Source organism: Urocitellus parryii, chromosome 16, assembly GCF_045843805.1.
Source record: "Urocitellus parryii isolate mUroPar1 chromosome 16, mUroPar1.hap1, whole genome shotgun sequence".
NCBI lineage: Eukaryota > Metazoa > Chordata > Mammalia > Rodentia > Sciuridae > Urocitellus > Urocitellus parryii.
The window spans coordinates 8,416,509-8,439,455 of record NC_135546.1 but is presented as its reverse complement, the minus strand read 5'-3'; the positions used below and the strand labels follow the sequence as shown (position 1 = coordinate 8,439,455).

General features: G+C 45.3%; 1 protein-coding gene across 1 annotated transcript; it reads left to right on the top strand.

Annotated features, from left to right (window-relative positions):
- Positions 1 to 855: 855 nt before the first annotated feature.
- On the top strand, positions 856 to 22,020 carry Crbn (cereblon). Its single transcript, XM_026383080.2, has 11 exons — positions 856 to 936; positions 5,025 to 5,137; positions 5,963 to 6,165; positions 7,113 to 7,262; positions 11,618 to 11,777; positions 18,628 to 18,690; positions 19,629 to 19,713; positions 20,177 to 20,292; positions 20,619 to 20,683; positions 21,103 to 21,234; positions 21,778 to 22,020. Exons 1-11 carry the CDS (start codon positions 870 to 872, stop codon positions 21,956 to 21,958), a joined length of 1,335 nt encoding a protein of 444 aa, XP_026238865.1. The 5' UTR covers positions 856 to 869; the 3' UTR covers positions 21,959 to 22,020.
- The last annotated feature ends 927 nt before the right edge of the window (positions 22,021 to 22,947 follow it).

Sequence of the window (22,947 nt, the reverse complement as noted above, 5' to 3'; positions counted from 1 at the left end):
TATCCCACTATGAATCAGCCTCCTTATAGCAGAGAAAACATTCAGCATTTGGTTATTTGGGATTGGCTAACTCCACTTGGCATTATCTTCTCTAACTCCGTTCATTTACCTGCAAATGCCATGATTTGATTTTCTTTTATTGCTCAGTAAAATTTCATTGTGTAGATATGCCACAGTTTCCCTATCCACTCATCCACTGAAGGGCATCTAGGTTGGCTCCACAGTTTAGCTACTGTGAATTGTGCTGCTGTGAACATGGATGTGGCTGTGTCCCTGTAGTGTGCTGTTTTTAAGTCTTTGGGGTGTAAAAGGAGGAGAGGGACGGCTGGGTCCAATGGTGGTTCCATTCCCAGTTTATTTTGACAATTTTATGTACCAACCCAGCCTTTTTCGGTTCTGCAAAAGCATCATGTAAAATGTCTGTTTCAGATGAACCCCTGAACGGGTGGAAGGCAAAATCAGGGACAATCCGGTTCTCCCCATAACCCATGCACGTGTTCCTGTCTTCCTTTCCTTATTTCTCAGGAGTTGAAGTTCATGGTGTATAAACGGGTTGGTGTTTGCTCTTTGCCCATCCCCTCCTTTCCTTTAAGAATCGGGTGGAGACTGGACACCGAGCCTCGGTTTCCCCACGTGCACGTCGGGACAGGGCTGGACATTGCCCCGGGACTGTGCAAGGAGGAGGGCAGCTGGTCCTGCAGCGCTGGGAGCAGCTTTCCCGCCCCGACTGCGGGCCTGCTTCGCGGCCCTTCCCGCTGGCGCCGCTAGAGGGCGCTGTGGCCCCGGCGCGCGGCGGCGGCGGCGGCGGCGGCGCGGAACCTCCCCCGGAGGCTCCGCCCCGTCCCGTCCTGCTTTGCGGGTAAACAGACATGGCCGACGAGGAAGACGCACAGGACGCTGCGCACAACATGGGCAACCACCTGCCGCTCCTGCCTGGTAACTCCCGGGCCGGGGCACAGCCGCGGGTGGGAGGCGACGCCCGGAGTCGCCGGCGGCTCGACGGGGCCGGGAAAGGCGGTGGCCGCGCCCCGGGGGCTGCGAGCCGCGGGCCTCGGCCGGCGCTTCCCTGAGGGCGCGGACGCCGCGGTTGCGGCTGCGGCTGCAACGGGGACGGGGACCGCGCGCGCCCGGGCCGCCCCCACGCCCCCAGCTCGGCTTCGCCGAAGGGCCCCGGAGTCGGGGGGCCGCCGGGGTCCGGGCGGGGCAGCTGCGGGGACTTTCCCCTCGGCGCGTGTCCCCGAATGAGTGACAGCCGAGGCGTGCTGCGCTCCTACCGGGCTTGGCTGCGTTTTTCTGCACTTGTCACCATTCGGGTCCCTCTCTGTAGGAACCGAGGAGTTGAGTGACTCGCCCAAGGTCACCCAGCTGCCGCGTCGGGACCAGAACGCGGCTTGGCCTGCGAGCACAGCTGGTGTCTCTTAGCCACCGGTTGGAGGTCCGTGGGGCGGTGGGGTTCCCTTGCCTCTGGTCCTAACGGTGTGCTTTGTGGAAATTTAGACCTCGGGTTTGTGTGTTGGAGTATTGCACGACGACTTCAGAAAGAAAAAGAAAGAAAAGAAAACTGCATCGTTGCACAAACTATTCACAAACGGCTGCAGTCGGGATGGGCTTTGCCATAGTGGTGTCAGCCTCCCGCAAACCCCTGAGTCCCTTCACTGTAAACAGGCGGGGCGTCAGGTGTTGTGGAGGAGCCAAATGAGGTCTGGTACTTGAGGAGCTTTGCAGTCCAGGTGAGCGTGGTGAGAATGATGATTGGCAGAGTCCGTTGATTCAAGGCCAGTTAAACGAATGCCATTGTGGTTCTTCACCTGGGGCAATGGCTCGGGGGTTAGAGGAATTGGGGAAAAGCCTTTTGAGGTTGATCTGGAGGCTCACCCGCTGGGGCTAAGGATGTACAAGGTAAGACTTAGGAGGTCAGTTGGTTCTAAATTGTTGGTGAATGTGCATCTCTGGCCAAGGGCTTTTCTTGTAGGTTGCTGAAAAGCAGTCTCAGGGTTTTTTTTTTTTTTTTTTTTTTTTAGGTAGTTAACTAAGGGAATCTGTGCTCAGTATTGATTGGTCTCTCCATATAGGAAGCCCTTTTTCTGTGAAACAAACCATGGTGGGTCAGTGGTCGTTCCTGAAGCCATCATAGCTCAAATAAAGGTGTGTCAACCTGCAGCAGCAGAGCTGAGCTGTTTTCCCGCCATCATCAGAGCCCCCTGTGTGTGTGTGCCAAATCCAGAGTTTCAGGGAGAATAGGGAATAAAAGAGGGAGGATATTGATGTTCTGTTGGCATTCACATGGTGCTCCTGCCTGAGATGAGTCATCAGACCTCACCCGGGTAGCTCTCAACAGCCAGCCTGTGTTTTCTAAGGGGGGAAAGGAAAAGTGAGAGGGTGCAGAGATGTATGTATATATATATAGAGACAGTAATGCTGGTTTCTAAATTACCTGCGGTTTTATTTGTTGACAAATACCACATGTCCCTAAATCTTGAGATACGAGTTGTTTTGAAGAGTAAGTCCACTTTGAATGCTAAGGAAATAGTTTCTTCCCATCTGAAATTATTCAGCTATCTTGGAGAGAAAAGATCCATTGATAAACAGCCCAGTGGGGGAGGTGGGCCTTAGCCACTTTTACAAGAAAAGCTTCTCTAATACTAGGTGGTCATTTAGATGCCAGAAGTCAGAAGACTTAAAATGCAAATTTAGAGAAGTATTTATTCCAACCTTTGAGCCAGTAGTTCATGTTTTAAACTTTCAGTAGAGTAAGAAAGTCGGTCTCTCCACATGACAAGTGAAACCCATGCTTTTAGAGTTGCAGATACAGAGAATTAGGTTCAGAATATTTTTCTGATCAGTTTAAATTTTTCTTTATTATCTCTCGGGAAAACTTTTGTGTTCTTAGAAAAGGTACAACCGGTATCAGAGCCCTGACTGTTTTCATACAAGTAAAATCAATTATGTTGTTGTCATTGACAGAACTTGAAGGCCTTAAATCTTTTAATTCATGAGGATAAATGGGAACTCCTCCCACCCCCACAGTTACCCTATTGTGAAACGTCTTGTGAGAGGGACCTCAGTGGAAGTAGTTTGTTTAAAGAATGTTTTGCACAGAGGGGAAGAAATGACTCCTTTGAAATGACAAATTAAGTATTTAGAATTTTCTTGGGGGCATTTTAAAATGCCTGAATTGTGAGGTCAGAAATGAGGTTCAGTCCATGTTTATACGCAGTCCAAGCTCACATTTCCTAGTCTCTGACACCTTTCAGGTCCAGCAATTCTTTGTGGTGTGCTCTGCTTGGTAGGATTCCCCAAGCACCTACTCTAGGTCACCAGTAGGACTCTTCTAGTTGTGACAACCCAAGGTGTCTTCAGATGTTTCCAAATATTCCCTAAGGTGCAAAGTAAATCCTGGTCAAGACTCCTAGGATAGGAAGTGTGCCCACAGGTGGCATGGAAAGGCTTTCGTCTGCCTTCCTATCATACCATACACCTAGGGTAGTGTTGCTTTTTCTGACTTTCATCCCTGTCAATGGTAGCATCCACTTTTAAAGGATATTGGCTTAGTTTTCATAATTTAAAAAGTATGCCTGGAGGAAGCAGTCTGCGTCATTTCCTTTAAAATGTTTTATGCTGCTTGTGGTATTTTTTTAACTTTTAAATTACAAAGCAAAATTTGTATGATGGTGACTGCAAATATCTGACTTTTATGAGTGAGTGAGAGCCAGGGAAGGGAGTGTGTTAGTGGGACAACGCTGTGGAATTCTTCTGGCAGGTTTTGATGACATCTCTTTTCAGTTTTAGATAATAGATCTTTATCTTTCTCATCGCCTTCTTCTTCTTCTTTCTTCTTTCTTCTTCTTCTTCTTCAACTTGTCACATAGGAACTCTTTAGAGTTAGGAGTTTGAAACAGTGTTCTCCAAGGTGGTCTTCTTGGAGCCTGTCCTTTTCAGACGAGGAAGCTGAGACTTACCGAGGGAGGGTGCAGTGTATACAGTGTCAAAATGAATTACTGGCAAGGGAGAAAACATTCTCTACAGGACATTTTAAAGTACTTTATGTTGGTATTTCCCAACAAGGCCCTGGACCATAGTACTTCACCCCTAAAGGGTGGATGGAGTGATTTGCTTTCGGGGTACCTTGTGAAAGGAGGGGAAAGCGACTCTACAGTGGAGAGGGCTGACAGATTGTACTGCAGGTGATGACGAAAGCTAGCATGAGGGCTGTCAGTCAGGTATGTAGTGTGCATCCCTGATGTGATGGAAAATAGTACTTCGTTTCCATCCTCCTCGTCCTCCCCACAGTGGGTAACCTTAGGCTGATTACTAGAATTACATCATATGAGTCCTAATTGAGCAATAATGTACAGAATAAGCCAAGTCAAGTCTGAGAAACTACCCCCACCTCCCAAGAGCAGGCTGAAGAGGAGTCATGACCATAGCAGTGTGGTATTCTGGAGGGAAATGTGCAACTAAAAAAGGATTTGAGGTTAAAACCAGGATATCCCAATAAAATGTAGAGTTTACTTAGTTGCACTAATGTACCAACATTGGTTTCTTAGTTGTGACGTAGGTGTACTGTAACATAAGATGTTAACTATAGAGGAAAATAGAAGTGGGGTTTATGGGAATATTTTCTACTATTTCTCTAACTCTTAAACTATTGTAAAATTTAAAAGTTGATTTAAGGGGCTGGGGTGGTGGCTCAGAGGTAGCGCACTCGCCTAGCATGCTTGAGGCACTGGGTTCGATTCTCAGCACAAATAAATAAAAATAAAAGTCCATCAACAACTAAAACATTAAAAATAAATAAATAAAAGTTGATTTAAAAAGAAAACAGCAACAACAACAGAAGATACTTGGTGGCAGAGTGCGGTGTGGCCCCTGGGCCCCCGGCTGCCTCCTCACAGTTAGTGGTGGTTATCGGTGCGTATGGCGTCTAGTACCCTTTTCTCCCCAGGGTGTGATGTATTTGAAAGGTATACATTTGAATTTTCATGGGTCTAATGTTTTTTTCTTATCATATTGTATTTATACAGCAGAGAGTGAAGAAGAAGATGAAATTGAAATGGAAGTTGAAGACCAGGACAGCAAAGAAGCAAAAAAACCAAACATCATAAATTTTGACACGAGTCTGCCAACCTCACACACGGTGTGTAGTACAGTAACTCCTCTGGCACTGTCGGTGCACATCCATCCCTAGGACACATTCCTGAAGAGGTGGCCTGGCACCTCACACTGCCCAATGTGGACGGCTAGTTTACACGGCATAAATATGTAACCTTCACCTTTTTTAAAAAAAATGTTTTTTTTAGTTGTAGTTGGACTCAATACCTTTATTTTATTTATTTATGTTTATGTGGTGCTGAGATCAGCACCTCTCATGTGCTAGGCGAGTGTTCTACTACCGAGCCACAACCCCAGCCCCATGACTTTGACTTTTGTTAGCAGCTTCATCATATGGTGAGATTCTGCGAGGAGGCAGGCTATTTTCCAACAGTAAATATAAATTCTTTATTTGTAAGCAGCTCCTACTGTTTACTGGTGTAATCCTTTAAGAGGTTGTTGCCTTTTTTCCAGTTTTGTTAGTAATAGAGCCATTAAGGGCTTGTTCTGTGGTCTGCTAGGTCCTGTGGCATGAAGGTGCTATTTAACATAGTAACATTTATACTTGTCATTTGGGGTATTTGGACATAGAGATGTCCAAATTTATTTTTGATCCTGTGAAAAACAGCTCAAACTGCAAAATGTTGTGGAATATGTACGTATGAGAGATTCTTGATAAAAGATTTGAAAGTTTTAACAGTAAATATAGATTAAAAATTAGGTTTTTATGTGAGACCATTAAGATCATCACATAAATAGTTATGTTTCCCCTCTGTTTATATCTCGTTTACTCAACTTTTCTTTAGCCTGTTGAGCTTGTGTTTAGAGTGTGTGTGTGTGGTAACACTTGCCTTCTTGTCGTTGTGAGCAGTACCTGGGCGCTGACATGGAGGAGTTCCATGGCAGGACTTTGCATGATGACGACAGTTGTCAGGTGATCCCGGTGCTCCCACAGGTGATGATGATCCTGATTCCCGGGCAGACTTTACCTCTACAGCTGTTTCGCCCTCAAGAAGTCAGTATGGTGCGGAATTTAATTCAGAAAGATAGAACCTTTGCAGTTCTTGCATACAGGTAAAGTATTAGGGGAACTGGCCTCACTCGTGCCCTTTTGTGTACTTGCAGCCAAGGTCAGTGTTGAAGGCAAAGTAGAGAATTATTTTGCACGTCCAGGAGAAGTAAGGAATTTTGTTGAGTGAGATTTGAAATATTAGAGTATATTGGTTATTTACCATCTAAACCAGTTTACATTTTTGATGCTTGAAAAACTTTTGCTCATTAATATTTACTGGAAAACATTTCTAGAGTGTTAGTTTCAAGAATTGTCTTTATTTAAAGAGAAACAGGGTTTTTCCATTTTGGTGTACAGGATCAGTTTTCCAAAAGAGCGTTTTGGTTTTTTTTCCCTCCTTTTACTCTCCCAAAACTTGTTAAGTTGCACCAGTACAGAGCAGCGGCCCACTGAGCTGAACTCTTGTTCCCTGTGGCAGGTGGAGGAAATGTGCCCTAGAGGCTGGGAATAAATGCAGGAGTCCCGTCCCCCAACCTCTGCCCCTGCCCCAGTGCTGCTAATAAGCAGCAGAATACCTTCCTTGAAGGTCTAACAAAGTGAAAGAATGTTTGGCTGGGAACTGAGAGTTCAGAGGTGTGTGAGTCCCTGACTGTTTCAGTGACTTTCTCCTAAATGTTCTAATTGTCTATCCCAAAGCTTTCCTATGCTCCCCCATATGACTCTTTAAATTGTTTTTTAGTTGTAAGTGCACACTATATCTTGTATTTTATTCATTTATTTTTATGTGGTGCTGAGGATCACTCCTAGTGCCTGGGTGGTAGGCAAGCACTCTACCACTGAGCTACAACCCCAGTACCCTCCACCATGTGATTTTAAAAATAAAGTTGTACTGGGTTTGCAAGTGAGAGTCAATGACTATAAATCATTTTCCGAAATGAATTACTTTTGCTAACTTTGCATATATAAATGCCAAATGTTAAAAATCTTCTTTAAAACTTTTCCTTGGAAGTAATATACAGGAAAGGGAAGCACAGTTTGGAACGACAGCAGAGATATATGCCTATCGAGAAGAACAAGACTTTGGAATTGAAATAGTGAAAGTGAAAGCAATTGGAAGACAAAGGTTCAAAGTCCTGGAACTCAGAACACAGTCAGATGGGTAAGAAATACCGTGTCTGAAAGCTTTGTGAACATTTTACAATGGAGTGGTTTTTTTCTGTTTTTCTAACTCTTCACATTTTATGCCTTTTTATTAGTGTTTCTCTCTTCCTTCTGAAGTATATCCCAGTTGTTTCCCACTTGGGGCCCACCAGAATCACCCAGAAAATTCTAAAAGCTGAAGATGCTTGGTTCCAACCTCATCTTCCATCCTCAGAGAGTTGTTAGGATGAAGTGAGACTTCAGCACCTTTTAAGAATGATTTCCGGGTGATTCTCATACCCCTCCAGGTTTGAGAAGAGCATTGTCAACTCAAAGGAAAGTGGCATTTGGGGTGTGGCTTCTTGGGAACAGAAGGTCTCTCTTCAGAGTGAGAGACGGTGTCTCAGTGTGCTCACCAGGACGGGACGGGGGAGGTGGTGTCAGAGCTCCCGTTAGGTTTGAAAGTCATAGGTCATACCTGCTCCACCCAGCGGCTCTCCCCATCCACATGTAACACCCATGGGAATTTATCACCCAGAAACAATACCCACATGATAACTGACCACTAGTCCTTATCTTCACTGCACCTTGTGAACTTTAGTATTCCCTGAGTTTATACCCATTCAGCAGAGACTCATATTGGAGTGGCTGCCTAGGTAAGAGTTTGTCACAAAATCTAGGAATTCCACATTTAAGGAAAAAAAGATCCAGTTCACCATCATCATCCTCTTTTTAAGAAATAGCGAACCATTTAAAACAACACAGTAGTCTTGCGTTGGCTTTTGTGTGTGGAGCAGTGCTTCTGTCCTGTGGCACATAGGAGTCATCTGGGAAGATTCGTACACACAGATTCCTCAGTTCCACCCTGTCCTGGGGAATCCATCTGTGATGGTGGCCAGAGTTGAAAATCCATCAGATCTTTGTGTTGCACGTGTCTTCTTCTGAATGCAGGAAGGTGTTATGGTTTTGTCTGTTTGTTTGCTCAAGATTATGCCACTGCAGATGCATCAGGCAGGCTTTTGGGACTCAGATATGGGATGGAGTGGTCAGAGTCCTGAGGGGTTTGGTTCTCTCCTGAAGTTCCCTCAACGTTCCTGGTACACATGTGCTCACCTCGTCCCGCCCTCACAGGATCGCGTGTGTGCCTCCCGGGTAGATGAGCTGCATGAGAATGGTGACCGAGGCTTAGTTATGTTGTATTGGGGACCAGAAATGTGACGTGAAGGAGTGATCTCCCCAGGGCTTTGCACTGTGGTAACCAGTTATCTTGTTGCTGTAGATTTTGCTAACAGTGCCAGTTTTGAAGTACCTATTAGCCACATACTTACCTAATTGGTTCTTTTTTTTTTAATCTTTGAATACTATTTTCCAGAAAGTTTCAGGGAAATTGAGTTGGGAGAAAGTGCATTTCTCAGCATAGTGACTTCCATATCTGGTTGTGGAAAAGTCTTTTGAACACAAGATGGCAGCAGTCTGCTGAGGCTGAGAAGGGGTGGAAGAATGTGATTTGGTTCTGTGTGACCATCAGAGTGGTAGGGCTGGAAAAGGTTTGGAAAGGGTGCCTCCACGCCCTTGGGGTGCTTCCACAGACCTGTGTCAAGCCTTCTCACACAGATGTGTCTGCCAAAGTGTAACCGGCGTGTGTGGAGTGAGGTTTCTGTGGTTTTGCTACTGTGCTTTCCTGTGACCACCTTCACTAAAAACGGTGAAGTGCTTGCATTGGAGATGATGTAGTGCTGTTTCCTTTTTTTCAAACTAGGGAGCCAAGTGTTAGAGAAGTTCAGCAATGTGCCTAAAGCCTTACAAGTAGTGTGTGTCAGCTGGCTGGTTCTAGGTCCCCAACTTCCACACCAGTGCCTTTTCTGTAACACCAGAATTTCTCCATAGCACATTGGAAACTCAGGCCAGTTTTCTTTTTTACAGGGAAGTATATCTGATTGATTTGTTTTTTACCTAAATGATGCTTCATATATAAAAATATGCTACCGCTTTCTAACTGTCGCTAAATTCAGTGTTTATTTGGTTGGCCTTTTCTGAATATATGGACCTTTGTCTTTAATCAATAAACAAACACACAGAAGGGTATCACGAATCAGAACTCCCTGTTTCTTGGAATGGGATTAATATTGTGTTGAAATTACAAGAGAATACGTCCTCCCTGTCATAATTGAGAGCAGTGATTCTTAGTGGAAAAAGTCACCTACTATAAATGTTTTCATTGAAAATGTAGGAAGGCAGTCGTTTTGGTTTTGATGGAGAGATGGTTTTCTCTTTGAAGTGGGTTTGCCAACTAGAGATGGCTTCAGACATTTTTGTGGTTTGTGTGTATAGCGTATACTTCTGGTTTTTATAGTTTATATTTCTGTTTTTTAAGAGGGATTCTAAGGGTGGTCAGTCACGAGGTCATTTGAGCACAGAAAATGTTCAGGTTAGTGCGGTGTTTCCCTACTATTAGAGTTGTCTTTACTGAATTTGGAAGAAATTTTTTTTTTTTATGTCTTAGTATTCATGGAGGTGATTTTATTTTTGTTTACACATTTTGTTTTTATAACATTTATATAAATTATGTTGCCATACCACAGAACAACTGCCATCGACAGGTTGGGAAGAAACACAACTACCTTATGCTAAAAAATGCAACTCAGCTGGCGGGAGAACCAGCCTGTGTTCTGTAGAGCAGCCTCCAGCCTGCAGAGCAAGGAGGGTCTACGCCGCGCTGAGTCTCCCAGTGCAGACCAGGGGTTCCGAGGTGATTGGAGCTACTTCCACAGCCTGAACGCTTTTATCAGGATGAAAGCATGAAGTCTTTCATAATATTTGCATGAAGTACCTCAATTCAGGTACTTTTGACCTTAAGAAGCAGATTCTGATGAGCGTCTATAGGATGGTGTACAATTTACACCATGGCGCATCACCCCAGCAACTCAAGAGGCTGAGGCAGGAGGTAGTAAGTTTCAGGCCAGCCTTTGTATGTTAGGGACACCCCGTCTCAAAAATCAAAAGGCCTGGGTGTGGTGGCACACGTCTGGAATCCCAGCAGCTCTGGAGGATGAGGAAGGAGAATTGTGAGTTCAAAGCCAGCCTCAGCAAAAGTGAGGTGCTAAGCAACTCAGAAGACCCTGTCTCTAAGTGAAATATGAAAAGGGCTGGGGATGTGGCTCCGTGGTCAGGCTCCCTGTGTCCAGTCCCCACACAGCGCGCGCGCGCACACACACACACACGCACGATATAGACACACTGAAGTTGAGATGTTGCTTGTGTCCCTCCCCTCCTCCCAGCACTGGTACTGAGGATCCAACCCACTGACTGGGTTCAGTTGAACCTTAGTTCTGGAATTAAAAATGGTCACTTTTAACATTTTCCAAAGTTTTTAACAGATTAAAGTTGTATTTTAATGAGCATACTAACTAAGTAGGACATGAAGTTAGTACCATGAGTATATTTTTAAGTAAAACCTGTATATTTTGAGATAACAGCTATTTTCATAATAAATGAGAAGTATCAGAATTTTATTCTCAGCGTTTTGTGGGTGAAGGCAGTGGATGTTATGAACGCCATAGTTCATATGAGAGTCTTAGAAGCAGGGGCTTCCAGTGTGTCTGATTTCATCATTCCAAAGTGTTTTCTTCCAACCTTTGCATGTCTGTTGTAGCATAGACCTCATTTCTAAAGCTGCTTCCCAGGAGGGTCCATCACAGGGGCAGCCTCTCCCTTTGCATTAATGGCTGAAAGGTGTTTGAAAGTCTGATGCTCTGGAGTAGCATTTAGAAAATGAAGGCTCTATCAAGAAAGCCTCGGTGATTCTTCAGTTTAAAGGCAGTCGAGTGCATGTTCCCCTAAGGTCATGAGGAGGAGAAGAGGGCTGCATGTACGTCCATGTAGTTCTCTAGTCTCAGCTGAAGCGTCCTTGTAAATGGTTTGTGATCGTCTCTTTCTGAACCTGCCTCTCAGGATGACTCATGAGAAAGGCCCCACTTAGGCGGCACGGGTTGTGGGGGACATGGGAGGGTTGGGATGTCTAAACTGTCTAAGAAGTTTGGTTACAAGTATCAAGAGGAGCAGTGGTGGTAGGAGTAGGCTGATGTCAAATATAACTCTATTTATGTGACTCAGGAAGACATTCCTTTCTATTCCATGGTGAGATTGAAAATTCATACTTTAGATTATCTGTAGCATGAACTGTTCCATGATTTATGAAATGAAGTTATTTTCTGAAAATGTCTTATATCTTAACATCAGCATTTATTTAGTGAATATGTTTTAAAAAACATTTAGAAAATGTTAGTATTTAAAATTTCCTTGATGTTTAGAAACTTACAGTTTGAGTTAGTCTATCTTGAAAATGAACACCGTGCTTGGTTCTCTTTATTTTAGAATCCAGCAAGCTAAAGTGCAAATTCTACCTGAATGTGTGTTGCCTTCAACCATGTCTGCAGTTCAGTTAGAATCCCTCAATAAGTGCCAGATATTTCCTTCAAAACCTGTCTCATGGGAAGACCAGTATTCATGTAAATGGTGGCAGAAATACCAGAAGGTGAGATACTGCTTTTTTTTATGCATCTTCAACCAATTAAGACAGGTTGCTTTTTTCTCCATTGAAAGAAAGAATCACTGAAGACTCGGACGGTTCCCCAGACACCTTCTGTGGCTGTGGTCTACCTGTAGTTGATGGTAGCTGGCACTTTTATTAAAGATCTCACAGGTGGCTGTAGTGAAAGAATAGTCTGGCAAAGCAGCAAGTTGTCACAGGGTTGGTGAGGTGTGCGTGACTGCTCGGCACTCGTGTAGAAACGAGCAGATGGAATGTCTACTTACACTTCAGGTCACATGTCTGGCTCTTCAGTGGTAAGGACGGTGTACCTAAGGAAGGGAGAGGGCTTCCCTGGGGTAGCACAGAGTCGTGGTGGAGCACACTGTTTTGGGACACCCTGTGGGCCTCACGGGGTTCTCAGTCACCCGCTCTCCAGATATTGTGGCTGGGGCGTTAGCTCTTCTGTACATTTTTGGTGGATCATTCTTGCTCTTAGGAAGTGAGATGATGGAGCTGTGTGCACTCTCTTGTGAGGTTGATAGCTTGAAGTGTAGAGTGGTCACTGTCGAAGCTCTGCCTCAAGGATGAGTTTACTAGTTTCTGAATGCAGAGGTCCGCATTCTGCACGGTGCGCGATGACTTTCAGTGTTCTTTTGGTAGAACTCCTCCAGTTTTCCCAGAGTGTTGGATATGGACGGGGCTTGTCCCTGCCTGGCTGGCTTAGATGAGCCAGGAGGGCTCATTATTCTGTATGTCCAGTCGGTTGGTCACACATGCTAGGAGGTGTTTTAATGAGATTTTACAAGGAGATTTTAATAAAAAGGTCTAATTAGACTCCTGAAAGATTGTCAAACAACCACAAAGGGAGACTTTTGAAGGTTTAACAACATCAGTGTGTTGTGGGTTTTGTGTAGCTGCGTGGTGCTTCCTTATCCAGATCTCATATGGGTTCTGGAAGTGGACTCTGACCCTGTTTCTGTGGACAGTGGAGCCATGGGAAACCGTGCTCACAGCAGCTGTACCTGCAGCCCTAAGTGTTGACAGAGACGTGTGGGAGGCAGCTCTGCAGCGTGTGGGCTCTGAGGCGTGGCTTTGGAATGAGCCCCCTGAAGCATCATGGTATGCTTGGTGCCAGTTTCCTAATGCAGTCATCTTGTGGTGGCAGAGCAGTGGCATCGAGATGCTGCCTGCTTGTCACTTCAGTATTTGCAAAGCTGTTTCCTGCGATCAGTGGGTATTTTCTCAGTGTATAGGTATGGGTTTTTAAAAGCTCTTAACCATTTAAAAGCCATAAATTCTCTTTTGTTTTGTTCCAGTCATAAGGTGAAAGCAATTAGAGTTAACACTTGGAAGGTGTGTACAACGAATTTTTCATGTTGCCTGCAGGATCTTTTGATCCTAAACCTGAATTTCAGTTAAGCAAATGCGATGGCATTTTAAAGTTTAATTTGGGGGCTAATTATGATTAAAATCTTCCCATTCTGTGGGAAGAATTTGCCCTCTGCAGCTGGATCCTCACGGCTGAAGGAGTGCAAGGAAAGCCAGGAAGCACATCCTGGTTTGGGAGAAGATGAGCTGACTCCCTGTCACGTCCCGCCTTCCGTCAGTCAGTCTGGATTCTCAGGTGTCAGCCCTGGCTGGCTTTTGTGTGGCATTGCCGGGGGCTAAACGGGGGGCGTGGGAGTTTTAGGAGAGTATTCATCCTGGGTGGCTTTTGGATTTTTGAAGGGCTTCCCTTGTTAAACTGAAAATGTCTCAGATTCTGAAATTTGGGATCTGGATGACAGGGTGAAGAGTTGGCTGCTGTCTTTTGGACACGGGACCTACAGAGCAGTTTACTTGAGAGAGACCCCTCAGAGCCATTCCAGGTGCATCAGAGAGGCACAGGAAACGGGGGTGCAGGTACCGCAGTGGGGACGGATGTGCTTTGCTTGCTGCACTTTTAGCTGGGCACTAGCTTACCAGGGACCAGATTATGTGATTGAGCTGTCTTAGGACAGATCTAGACCTCTCTCTTGCCCCAAGTTATGTCAAGATCCCAATATGATGTTGAGCAGTGCACTGGAGAGTCTTCAGGAGACATTTAAGGTGCTCAGGATCTCAGGAGGCTTACACGATGCTAACCTGACCAGGTCGCTCTATTCATTCAGGCAGACAAGATGGGGCAGAACCAGGGCTGTGGTCTTCCTGAGACCTGTCCAGTTGAGCTCAGGATGTCTGCACTTCCCATTAACATTTGCCATTGAAAACTGAGTATCGCAAATGATGCGAAGAAGGATAATCGTTGAACCTTCTCCAAGTATTCTGTGTCCTCTTCCTTTCCAACAAGGGAGCGTTTACAGGAAGAGCCCACGTGTGGATCTAAAGATGTGGAGTCGGTCTCCCACCTGCTTCTGCCTGCAGGCCTTCATCCTGCAGTGGGAGCTGGAAACTCTTCCTCTTCCCCGGGCAGTGCTTTCTTCACTCACTAGGTTTACTGCAGGGAAAATCCACATTTAAATGAGGACTCTTGAACCCACTTGGAACACCACCTAACTGTTTTTAAGTGTACTTTCTGCTCGCCTGGACCATCTGCTTGTTCGCTTAGAAAGGCTTGACACACCAACTGCAAAAGAGCTGAGTGTGAAACGTACAGAGAGCTCAACTGTGGAAACAGTGGGTATTGAGGAGTGAGTGAGGCTGGATGTGGGCCGTGTTGCTCCTGTGCGTCGTGGGGAGCAGGAGAAAACGGGCATTGATTCAGAATAGTGCTTGCAGATGTGAGGTCAGACTTTCAGTTTCCTAGAGTGGAGGAAGATGGATACAGGTATTCCTCTGCCCCCTATTTTGTGTGAAAGAGTGTACCCGCTCTGAAGCCTCTTGCTACTTAGGGTATCTTATAGGAGATGCTTTCATATCAGTCTGTAGAGCACCACAGTTTACTCTTTAAGGCTGCCCAGGAAGCTGTTGTATGGCAACACTGTAACTTAGGTAACCCCTCCCCTGTTGATGACATCTGCAGGTGGTTACTTGTACACATGTCCTTTTATAGATGCAAATGTCTGGTCAGTGTTGAGGAGTGGAATTAGCAGGTTGAGGGTAGTTGTCTTTGTAGTGTTGACAGTTTCCGTGTACCTTACTAAGGAGAGTGGCACCTATTGTGGTCTCATTGTTGTTTTTACTACAGAGTCACAGAGGCTATCAGACCTGATATGTGCTGATCTGGTAAGTGAAGCATACTCTCCTGTTGGAGATGTAAGGTGGATGAGCGTCAGGATTAGCATTTTGTTTCAGAAAAGCTTGTATTTGCATTTCTAAGTTTATTATATTTGCACATCTTTCTAGTGATTGGTTGACATCTGTAAGTTTTTATAATCTTCATAATCCCTACAATTAATGAGTTCCAGACATTTTCTTGTTTGCCATTTGTCTTGACTTTGTTTTGGGTGTGCTCTGTTATTTATTGGTGGAGTAGAATGTTCAGAGTGCCTGTTAAGAATCCAAACTAAAAACGACCCTTCTGTGCAGAGGGGCACCCTGTGGTCTCCTGTGCTGAGCACTGATTCTGTGTGAAGCTCGCCGCCCTGTGTGGTTCCTCCTGGTGGGAACTGTGTTTTCCCTGTAGCTCACTCTATCCCATTACAGTCATCTGAAAGGCTCTTATCTCTCCCACTGATAGATGTCATTCCCTGTTGGTCTGTCGGCGTGACCGCTGTGTCGTCACATCTGCTGACATGTGACGGTGTGTGCGGCACTGCTCTTCATCATGCATTTCGTGCCGTGTCAGGTGAGGGGCTTCCTCAGACAGACCAGCCGCTCCCTCCGCGGGCACCTTACCTGCGTGCACATGCATCTCTGCACCTGCCATTGTCATAAGTCTCAGGGGTAATAAGTGTCCAGTTTCATTTCCAAGTAGGAATTTAATAAATGAAAGAAGAAAAGAGAAAAGCTGGTAGTTTTTTTATTGGGATAAATTGTATTTAGTATGTTGCTGATGGTGATAGCTTCTGAAAAAAATAAATGAGCACCTTTGGTCGCTCACGTGCTGTGGTCAGGATTTTCTGTGTGGACGTTTGTTTTGTCCTTTTGCTGTCATTGTACCCTGAAGACCCAGTGGGTTGGAGTTTCAGTTTTTGAACAGTCTGTATGGTTGGGAGGGAAAGCTGAAGCCATAGCCGTGAGGCTTACCAGTGGAGGTGTTGTGGAGGGTCTCCAGGCGATGACTTCCTCGTGCTTGCTCTCGGTGGTAAGGCCCACCGCCAGGGGAAGGTTAGGGTCACTTTCCAGTGTCTAAGATTTTGGATTAGTATTAACATTTTCTTGAACTCTTTTGCAAAATATATCATGGAGGTGGCTTTCTTGAAGAAGGGCTATGAAGTGTCACTCAGATGTAAGATGGGAGCGCCTCTTCTTGGGGCCAGATACGTGGGTAGGTCTCAGAAGTTTAAGACCATCAAGGACACCTACCTGAGTTTTGGCCATTGCTGGGTGAATGGTAGCTGATCCTTTCTGGTATCGTTCTCTTCTGTTTGCATATGTAGTTATTAAGTTATGTGAGGCATATTTAGTTGATTTAGAGCTTTTAGAATCTGTTGGTGAAATCAAGATACAGAACCTTAGAGGACTTTCTTACTGTAAAAGGAAGGAAGTTAGACATTGGATTTTATGTAGCTTACTTGTGGCTGGCTGTAGTCAGTGGTAAAGAGCGGTATATCTTAGATGCATAAGTGTGATGCCTGGTGCTTGTCTTAGTTTTAACTTGTGTCCTGTGTTTGACAGGTAGGTGTGCTGTGTGCAAATGTTGGCTACTCCCCATGTACTAGCTGAGCGACCTTGGGTAAGGTGCTGCGTCCTTTGGTGCTTCTTTCCTTGACAACGGAGATGATGCTCCCTGTAGCCACGTGGTGTTCTTAGGGCCTAGGAGCTTCTGGCCACAGTGTTGACGGTTGCCATCACTGCTGTAGAGTATTTGGTCCCTTGCTGTTGTTGGTGGTCCTCTTGTTTTTCTCTTGTCGTTGAGTGGTTCCAGTAATTCAAGTCCAGGAGAGCTTAGAGGAGAAGCCTCCTGTTTTGGATCCTCAGGTTTAAGCCACTGCCTAAGTGCGTGAGGAGGTCTTGGGTCCATCTCTGGGCAGCCTGAGGTATCAGGAGGACTAAACCAAGCAGGCCTTCCCTTTGCTGAAGACCCCACTGGCTTTGGTAGTAGCACATGGCATTTCACAGTGACCCTCTGCCATGACACGGCTGTAAGATACCTGACAGGGCGCATCCTGTTCCTTGAGGATCATCTCCCAGGTGAACGCTGTCCTTAGGGCCATCTCAAGTGTCGTGGAACAGAGCAGCGTTCTTCTTTCACAGTGTGGGTTTGCAGCACAGCTAGGGTAAGGGGGTTGGTGGGCACAGGCCGGGAGCCGCCCAGCCTGCCTGTGGTGGTGTGGCACAGGGTGTTGGGGTCAAGACTCCGGTGCTTTTAGTGTCCCCAAGCAGCACCTCGCCCGTTGCGCTGACTCACTTGGTCTGGGGGATGCAGGACCAGGATCTGTGCTTGGTGACCTGTTCCCTTATTTCCGGTTCTCTTGGGCGTCCTCTGTGTCTCTTTCCCCCAGTTCTTGTGGCTGCTGTGTATTGAGGTGATTGTGGTGGTGAACGTACATGTTGTACAGAGACAGATGTGAGCCCTTTCATGCTCCATGGGCTCCCTGTGTCGTCTTGTTTTGTCTGTTTTAATATTTATTTGGTGTCCTGTGAAACATGTACTTCTCTTTCTGAAATCTGTGGTTGATTTGATGTTTGAGGTGTAAGTCTCAGTCCCTGGCTTTCCGCTGGATTCATCCCTGGGGGCAGGCGTGTGTCGCAGAGGAGGGAGGTTCTGGAGCAGCTGGAACAGGTGTCCTTCCCTGTGGGTCCCGTGTGCCCGTGGGGATTACGGCCAGCCGGCAGCAGCGGTACACGGGGGTCTCCTGACTCGGAGTGCTGGAGGGGGACTGGCCATCTTGCAGCATAGCTCTTGTGGCGCAGAGTGGGCGGCTCCACAGAGGCCCCAGGAGGGGAGTGTCTACACAGACAGCCGGAATTGCGTGTTGAGCAGGTTCTGGTCGGGTCCTGCAAGTAGGCAGGCAGCTGGCGTTGATGCAGGCCACGCCTCCTGGCCCTTAGAGGCCCTCTTGCCACTTGGTCCTCCCCAGTGTTAAAACAGGCAGGCTGCTGCCTCACCTTGACTTTGCGCTCAGCGATGGCCGGGGCTTGACAAGGTCCCTCGGGTTGGAACGGAGGAGTGGATGCTGGCTGTGGCCCAGCATCCCGCGTGCGTCCCCATAGTCACTGTGGTGGCGCTAAAGCTGCGGACCTCAGCCCGGGGTCTGCTAGGCTTGACGGAATGTTTAGGGAAAAATCTGTCTATAGGATGGCTCGAAGGTTAAGGGTGTGGAGAAAATGCCCTGTGTACCCACCCAGTGTGTCATAAGCTCAGTGTCACCAGAAAAGTCAAAGGTCTTCAAGTTCCCGAATGGGTCCAGTGGAAAGGAGCAGCCAAACCCGGCCTGGCCCTCGTGGTCCCGTCCCACTGCGGGCCTCCTCGGTGCACTCGCTGTGTACCACTAGTGCCGCAGCACCAGGGAGGCTTTTACTGGGAATTCTCCTGGTCAGAAAGAGGGACAGGGGTTTCTGCGGTAGAAATGAGGGTCCTGGCTGTGGGCAGACCTGGAGGACATGAAGGTATGAGGTCAGGCCAGAGCATCATCTGACACGATTGTCATGAAAATCTTCTCAACATTTAAGACGATATTTTAAGCCAAAATTCTTTGTAAGTTAATTTTTCATTATAGGAGTCTTTATTTTTTAGGGGTTTTATTAAGTGACTTTTTTCTGTTTCCAGAGAAAGTTTCATTGTGCAAATCTGACTTCGTGGCCCCGCTGGCTGTATTCTCTGTATGATGCTGTAAGTAACTCCTGTGAAACTGGCCACTGTGGCAAGCAGTGTCACGAGTGTCATTAAAGCAAAATGAGAATGCTTGTGCTATTTTCAGAACTAAAGTACATAGGACATCTGAAGTCAAACCCAGGGAGTCTCTCCCACTTAACGGAATTTTTAGCTTCTGGTGACTTGTGACTGAAGGGCAGGCTACACTGAAACCCTTAGGGTTTATTAAACAATCTGGGGTTCTCTCAGGTCGGGTGGCGTTCCCATGTAGAAAACTGCAGTGTTTTATTACCATGTTTTGGTCTTTCTCTAATGAGCGTGTTACCCTCCCCTCCCCTCCCCTCCCGACCACTAGCCTGCTGCTGCTTGACGTGCGCACGGGGCCTGGCACTCCCTGAGATCTCATACTGGGCATCACCACGTTTTATCAAACTCTGGAAGAGGCAGATGGGTGGACAATGTGCAGAATCTTGGATGGTTTTAAAGCCCAGTTTCTATCGCTTACCCAGGGATTTGGGGCCAAGTATTTTTCCGAACTGTGAATGTGGTGTCAGTAACAGATTTTAGACGATGAACGCGTCCCAGTCATTCCTCTTAACAAATAGGTTTGACCACAAGCCTCAAGTCTTGGGAGAAGGGTTTATGACACCACTACAGCAAGTCGCAATTTTCCTTCTGCTGCTTTGGTGCCATTGTGGATGGGGTGTGGGGGAGGAAGGTGTTTTTGGTGCATGCAGTAAGCTGTCTTGTAGGTGTCAATTAGGGGCCACAGAACTCTGTAGTGAGTTGGAAAAGGCAGCACCCCCAGGTACATGAAAGTGTACAAAACGATGGTGCTGAGGTCTCTCCACAGTACTGAATGCAGTGCTACCAGTGTGTTTTATTGCAGAGTTGAAAAGATGACAGTACATGTTAGTAAGCGTAACTTCATTATGGCAACTTTTATTTTAAACCAGGAAACCTTGATGGATAGAATTAAGAAACAGCTACATGAGTGGGATGAAAATCTAAAAGATGATTCTCTTCCTTCAAATCCAATAGGTATGAAAAGTTAATTTCTTTTCATGGTCTGTGATGTGTTGCTGAAAGAAGGTCAAGCCTTATGCCCCGAAAGAATCAATGTTTTGTTTTTGTAACCAAAAAGCATACACATTTTCTTTGCTTGGAGTAACTGGAAAAACATTTTTAAAGTAATTGCAACACAATTCTCTCGTTCTGTGAAACCATTACTGTAGGCAAAATTTTGCATAGAAAATCCATAGTGTAGTTAAGCAGTTCTCCTGAGAGAACACATCCCTGGCAGAGTAACCCCTGTCCCAGGACGTGCCATACAGAATGATCTGTTTATCAGGTAGTTTATTTTGGTAGTGTGTAGACATTACGTAGTAGATGCGTATTTTAGAATTGTTTGTAATTATGTTAACCTGTCCTGGGGAAGGGTCATTTCAAAGGACATCATCTGATTCATCAGTTTAAATCCTGAAAATCCTTTCATGTCTTGAAGATTTTTCTTACAGAGTGGCCGCGTGTCTTCCTATTGATGATGTATTAAGAATTCAGCTCCTCAAAATCGGCAGTGCCGTCCAGCGGCTTCGCTGTGAATTGGACATCATGAACAAAGTGAGTCCAGTGAACAGAACTCCCCTGAACCAGGATGTGAAAGTGGGGGACGGAGGCTGGGGACACTGCCTCTTGGCAAAGCCAACAGCCTGTTAGGGTTTCCATTTAAAATGAATGTCGAGCATTCTTATTCCAAAATGCTGTGAAAGTCAGTGACTGGACATTTCAGAGGTGGGATGGTGCTCTGCATTTGTCAAATATGAATGCCTTGTGGAACATTGGTGGCAGTGTGTCACCTTTTTTGTCCTGCCAGCTTTCTTAATGAGGTAATTGCATTAGAATGAATGCAAGATTCTTCCATTGAGCATTTTTCTTGTACTTTCCAGTGTACTTCCCTTTGCTGTAAACAATGTCAAGAAACAGAGATCACAACCAAAAATGAAATATTCAGGTATGGTCTTCATTACATTTTTATTGTATGCATGCACGAGTGTCTCCCCATCACCTCCATAAATAAAGCATTTTTAATGAAACAGTTGCAATTGTTACCCTCCCTTTTTTTGAAAATGCACCCATTAAAAGGTGTTTGGAGGGTACTTGTGTGTCAGCGATGAAGCAGGTGTTAGAAGATTGTCCTGGGGGCCCAAGGTACACTGTGAAAATGTGGCTTTGCTATAAGTGTTTGAGAGTAATTCTGATAAATCGGCTGAGGGTGAGCAAATGTACTGTCAGCAGAATTTGAAGTACTTGTTGTCTTTGGGTCATCACGGGGATGTACGCAGCCCTGTTTTTTCACAGGAAGTGTTTGTCTGCAAGATGAACTTTATTGCTTGGCGAACTTTTTAAATTCTTTTCTTCTCTGCCTTTTAGTTTATCCTTATGTGGGCCCATGGCAGCCTATGTGAATCCTCATGGATATGTGCATGAGACGCTGACCGTGTATAAAGCTTCCAACTTGAACCTGATAGGCCGCCCTTCAACAGAGCACAGCTGGTTTCCTGGGTAAGGTAGTTGCTCCTTTTGCTTGCCTCGAAATGGGCAAAAAACTGCAGGGTTCTAAGCAAGGTGTTAGAGTTTTCTTAAAAATAGGTGTGACAGTGATTGTATTGAAATGTGGGACTTTACTCCTGGGGAGAAAATGAAGGACAAAAAAAGGTAACACATTGCCACAAATGTTCCCTTGATTTCAAATGCAGAATACCTGCCCTCTATGAATGATGTTAGGAGTGGTTCTTGTGAGTATTCCATCACCTGTCCAGTACACACTGGGCGGTCCTGCAGGTAATGGTTGTTTTCTAAGTTGACTGCAGTACAAAGAGCGTTTTGTGGTAGTGATTTTTGTTTCTAATAGAAGAAAACATACGGTGTGAACATGGAGTCAGGTCCCACGTTACATCAGCCAGGTGAAGTGTCTAGGGAGCTGATTTCAGGGCCATCTTGGTGCATAATTCTCTCAGTGTTGCTCTGAAGCGTCTGTTCTTCCTTTCAGATTTATGTAATGAACTTTGGGTGTAGTTTGGCTAATATTTGTCCTTCATCTTATAGGTATGCCTGGACCATCGCCCAGTGTAAGATATGTGCAAGTCACATCGGATGGAAATTCACAGCCACCAAAAAAGACATGTCACCTCAAAAGTTTTGGGGTTTAACTCGATCTGCTCTTTTGCCCACAATCCCAGACACTGATGATGAACTGAGCCCAGACAAAGTGATACTTTGCTTGTAAACAGAAGTGGTATGGATAGGAATCTAACAAATTGGTATTCTCATATCTGCTTTGGAAATTAATGCCTACAATGTATCACTTAACAGCAACATTACATGGGGGCCTGCTGACTCACCCAAGTTGGAGAGGAGAGTAGACCACAGCTTGTTTTCTGGTTCAGTGACAGGACCTGGAGGTGTACATACCAAATTACTCCTGTTCTGGCAGCAGCGTTCAACAGTGGGGAAGCAGTGCACGTTTCTTTTTTGAAAGATGCAGGTCTGTGTATATTGTTACTTTCAAAGGAGTTTGTTCCTTTCAATTTTCTGTAGCTTCTGAGAGATACTGATTTGTAAATTTTGAAAATATTAAAACATGCACTTTTAGCCTGAAAAAGACTTATGTATGAATCTTTTTTCCCACAGATCCCAACCCTGTGTGCAAACTACAGGTGATACTGAATTTTGTCTATTTTATTTCATGGACAGGTTTTGATTCAAACAGTGGACGTGTAGGACATAAATATCGCCCATCGTTACTGATTCTTACACGTGTGCTCAATGCAATAGTGTCTAAATTACAACATTTGGGAAATTCCAAGTGACCCACATTTAGCACATAGAATAAAGGGCAAAACTGACCACCATCAAAAATGGCTCTATTTACATAAGTTAAATGCAGATTTTGCCCAAAATCGTAATTGCCTGCATTTACCACATACATTAAACACAATTTTTGGCAAAAGTACAATTTTAAGTGGCCCTACTTACCACATAAATCATGTGAATTTTACCAAGAATTGAATGTGGCCCTGTTTACCACATAAAGGCAACACAGCACTTGGAAGAATTCCAACTGGCCCATATACACCATATAAAATAAATGGCAAAATTGCCCAATGTTCCCATGTAAAATATAAGGTAAAGCTTCATATAGAATGAACTCAAAAAAACTGCCCCAAATTGCACTTGGCCCCACTTACCACATAAATACCATTCTTATGCAAATCC

Coding starts and splice junctions, on each gene's coding strand:
- Crbn (XM_026383080.2), top strand. CDS start 870: ATGGCCGACGAGGAAGACGCACAGGACGCTGCGCACAACATGGGCAAC. Junction 7,263..11,617: donor CTCAGAACACAGTCAGATGG/GTAAGAAATACC, acceptor TCTTTATTTTAG/AATCCAGCAAGCTAAAGTGC. Junction 20,684..21,102: donor ACCAAAAATGAAATATTCAG/GTATGGTCTTCA, acceptor TCTGCCTTTTAG/TTTATCCTTATGTGGGCCCA.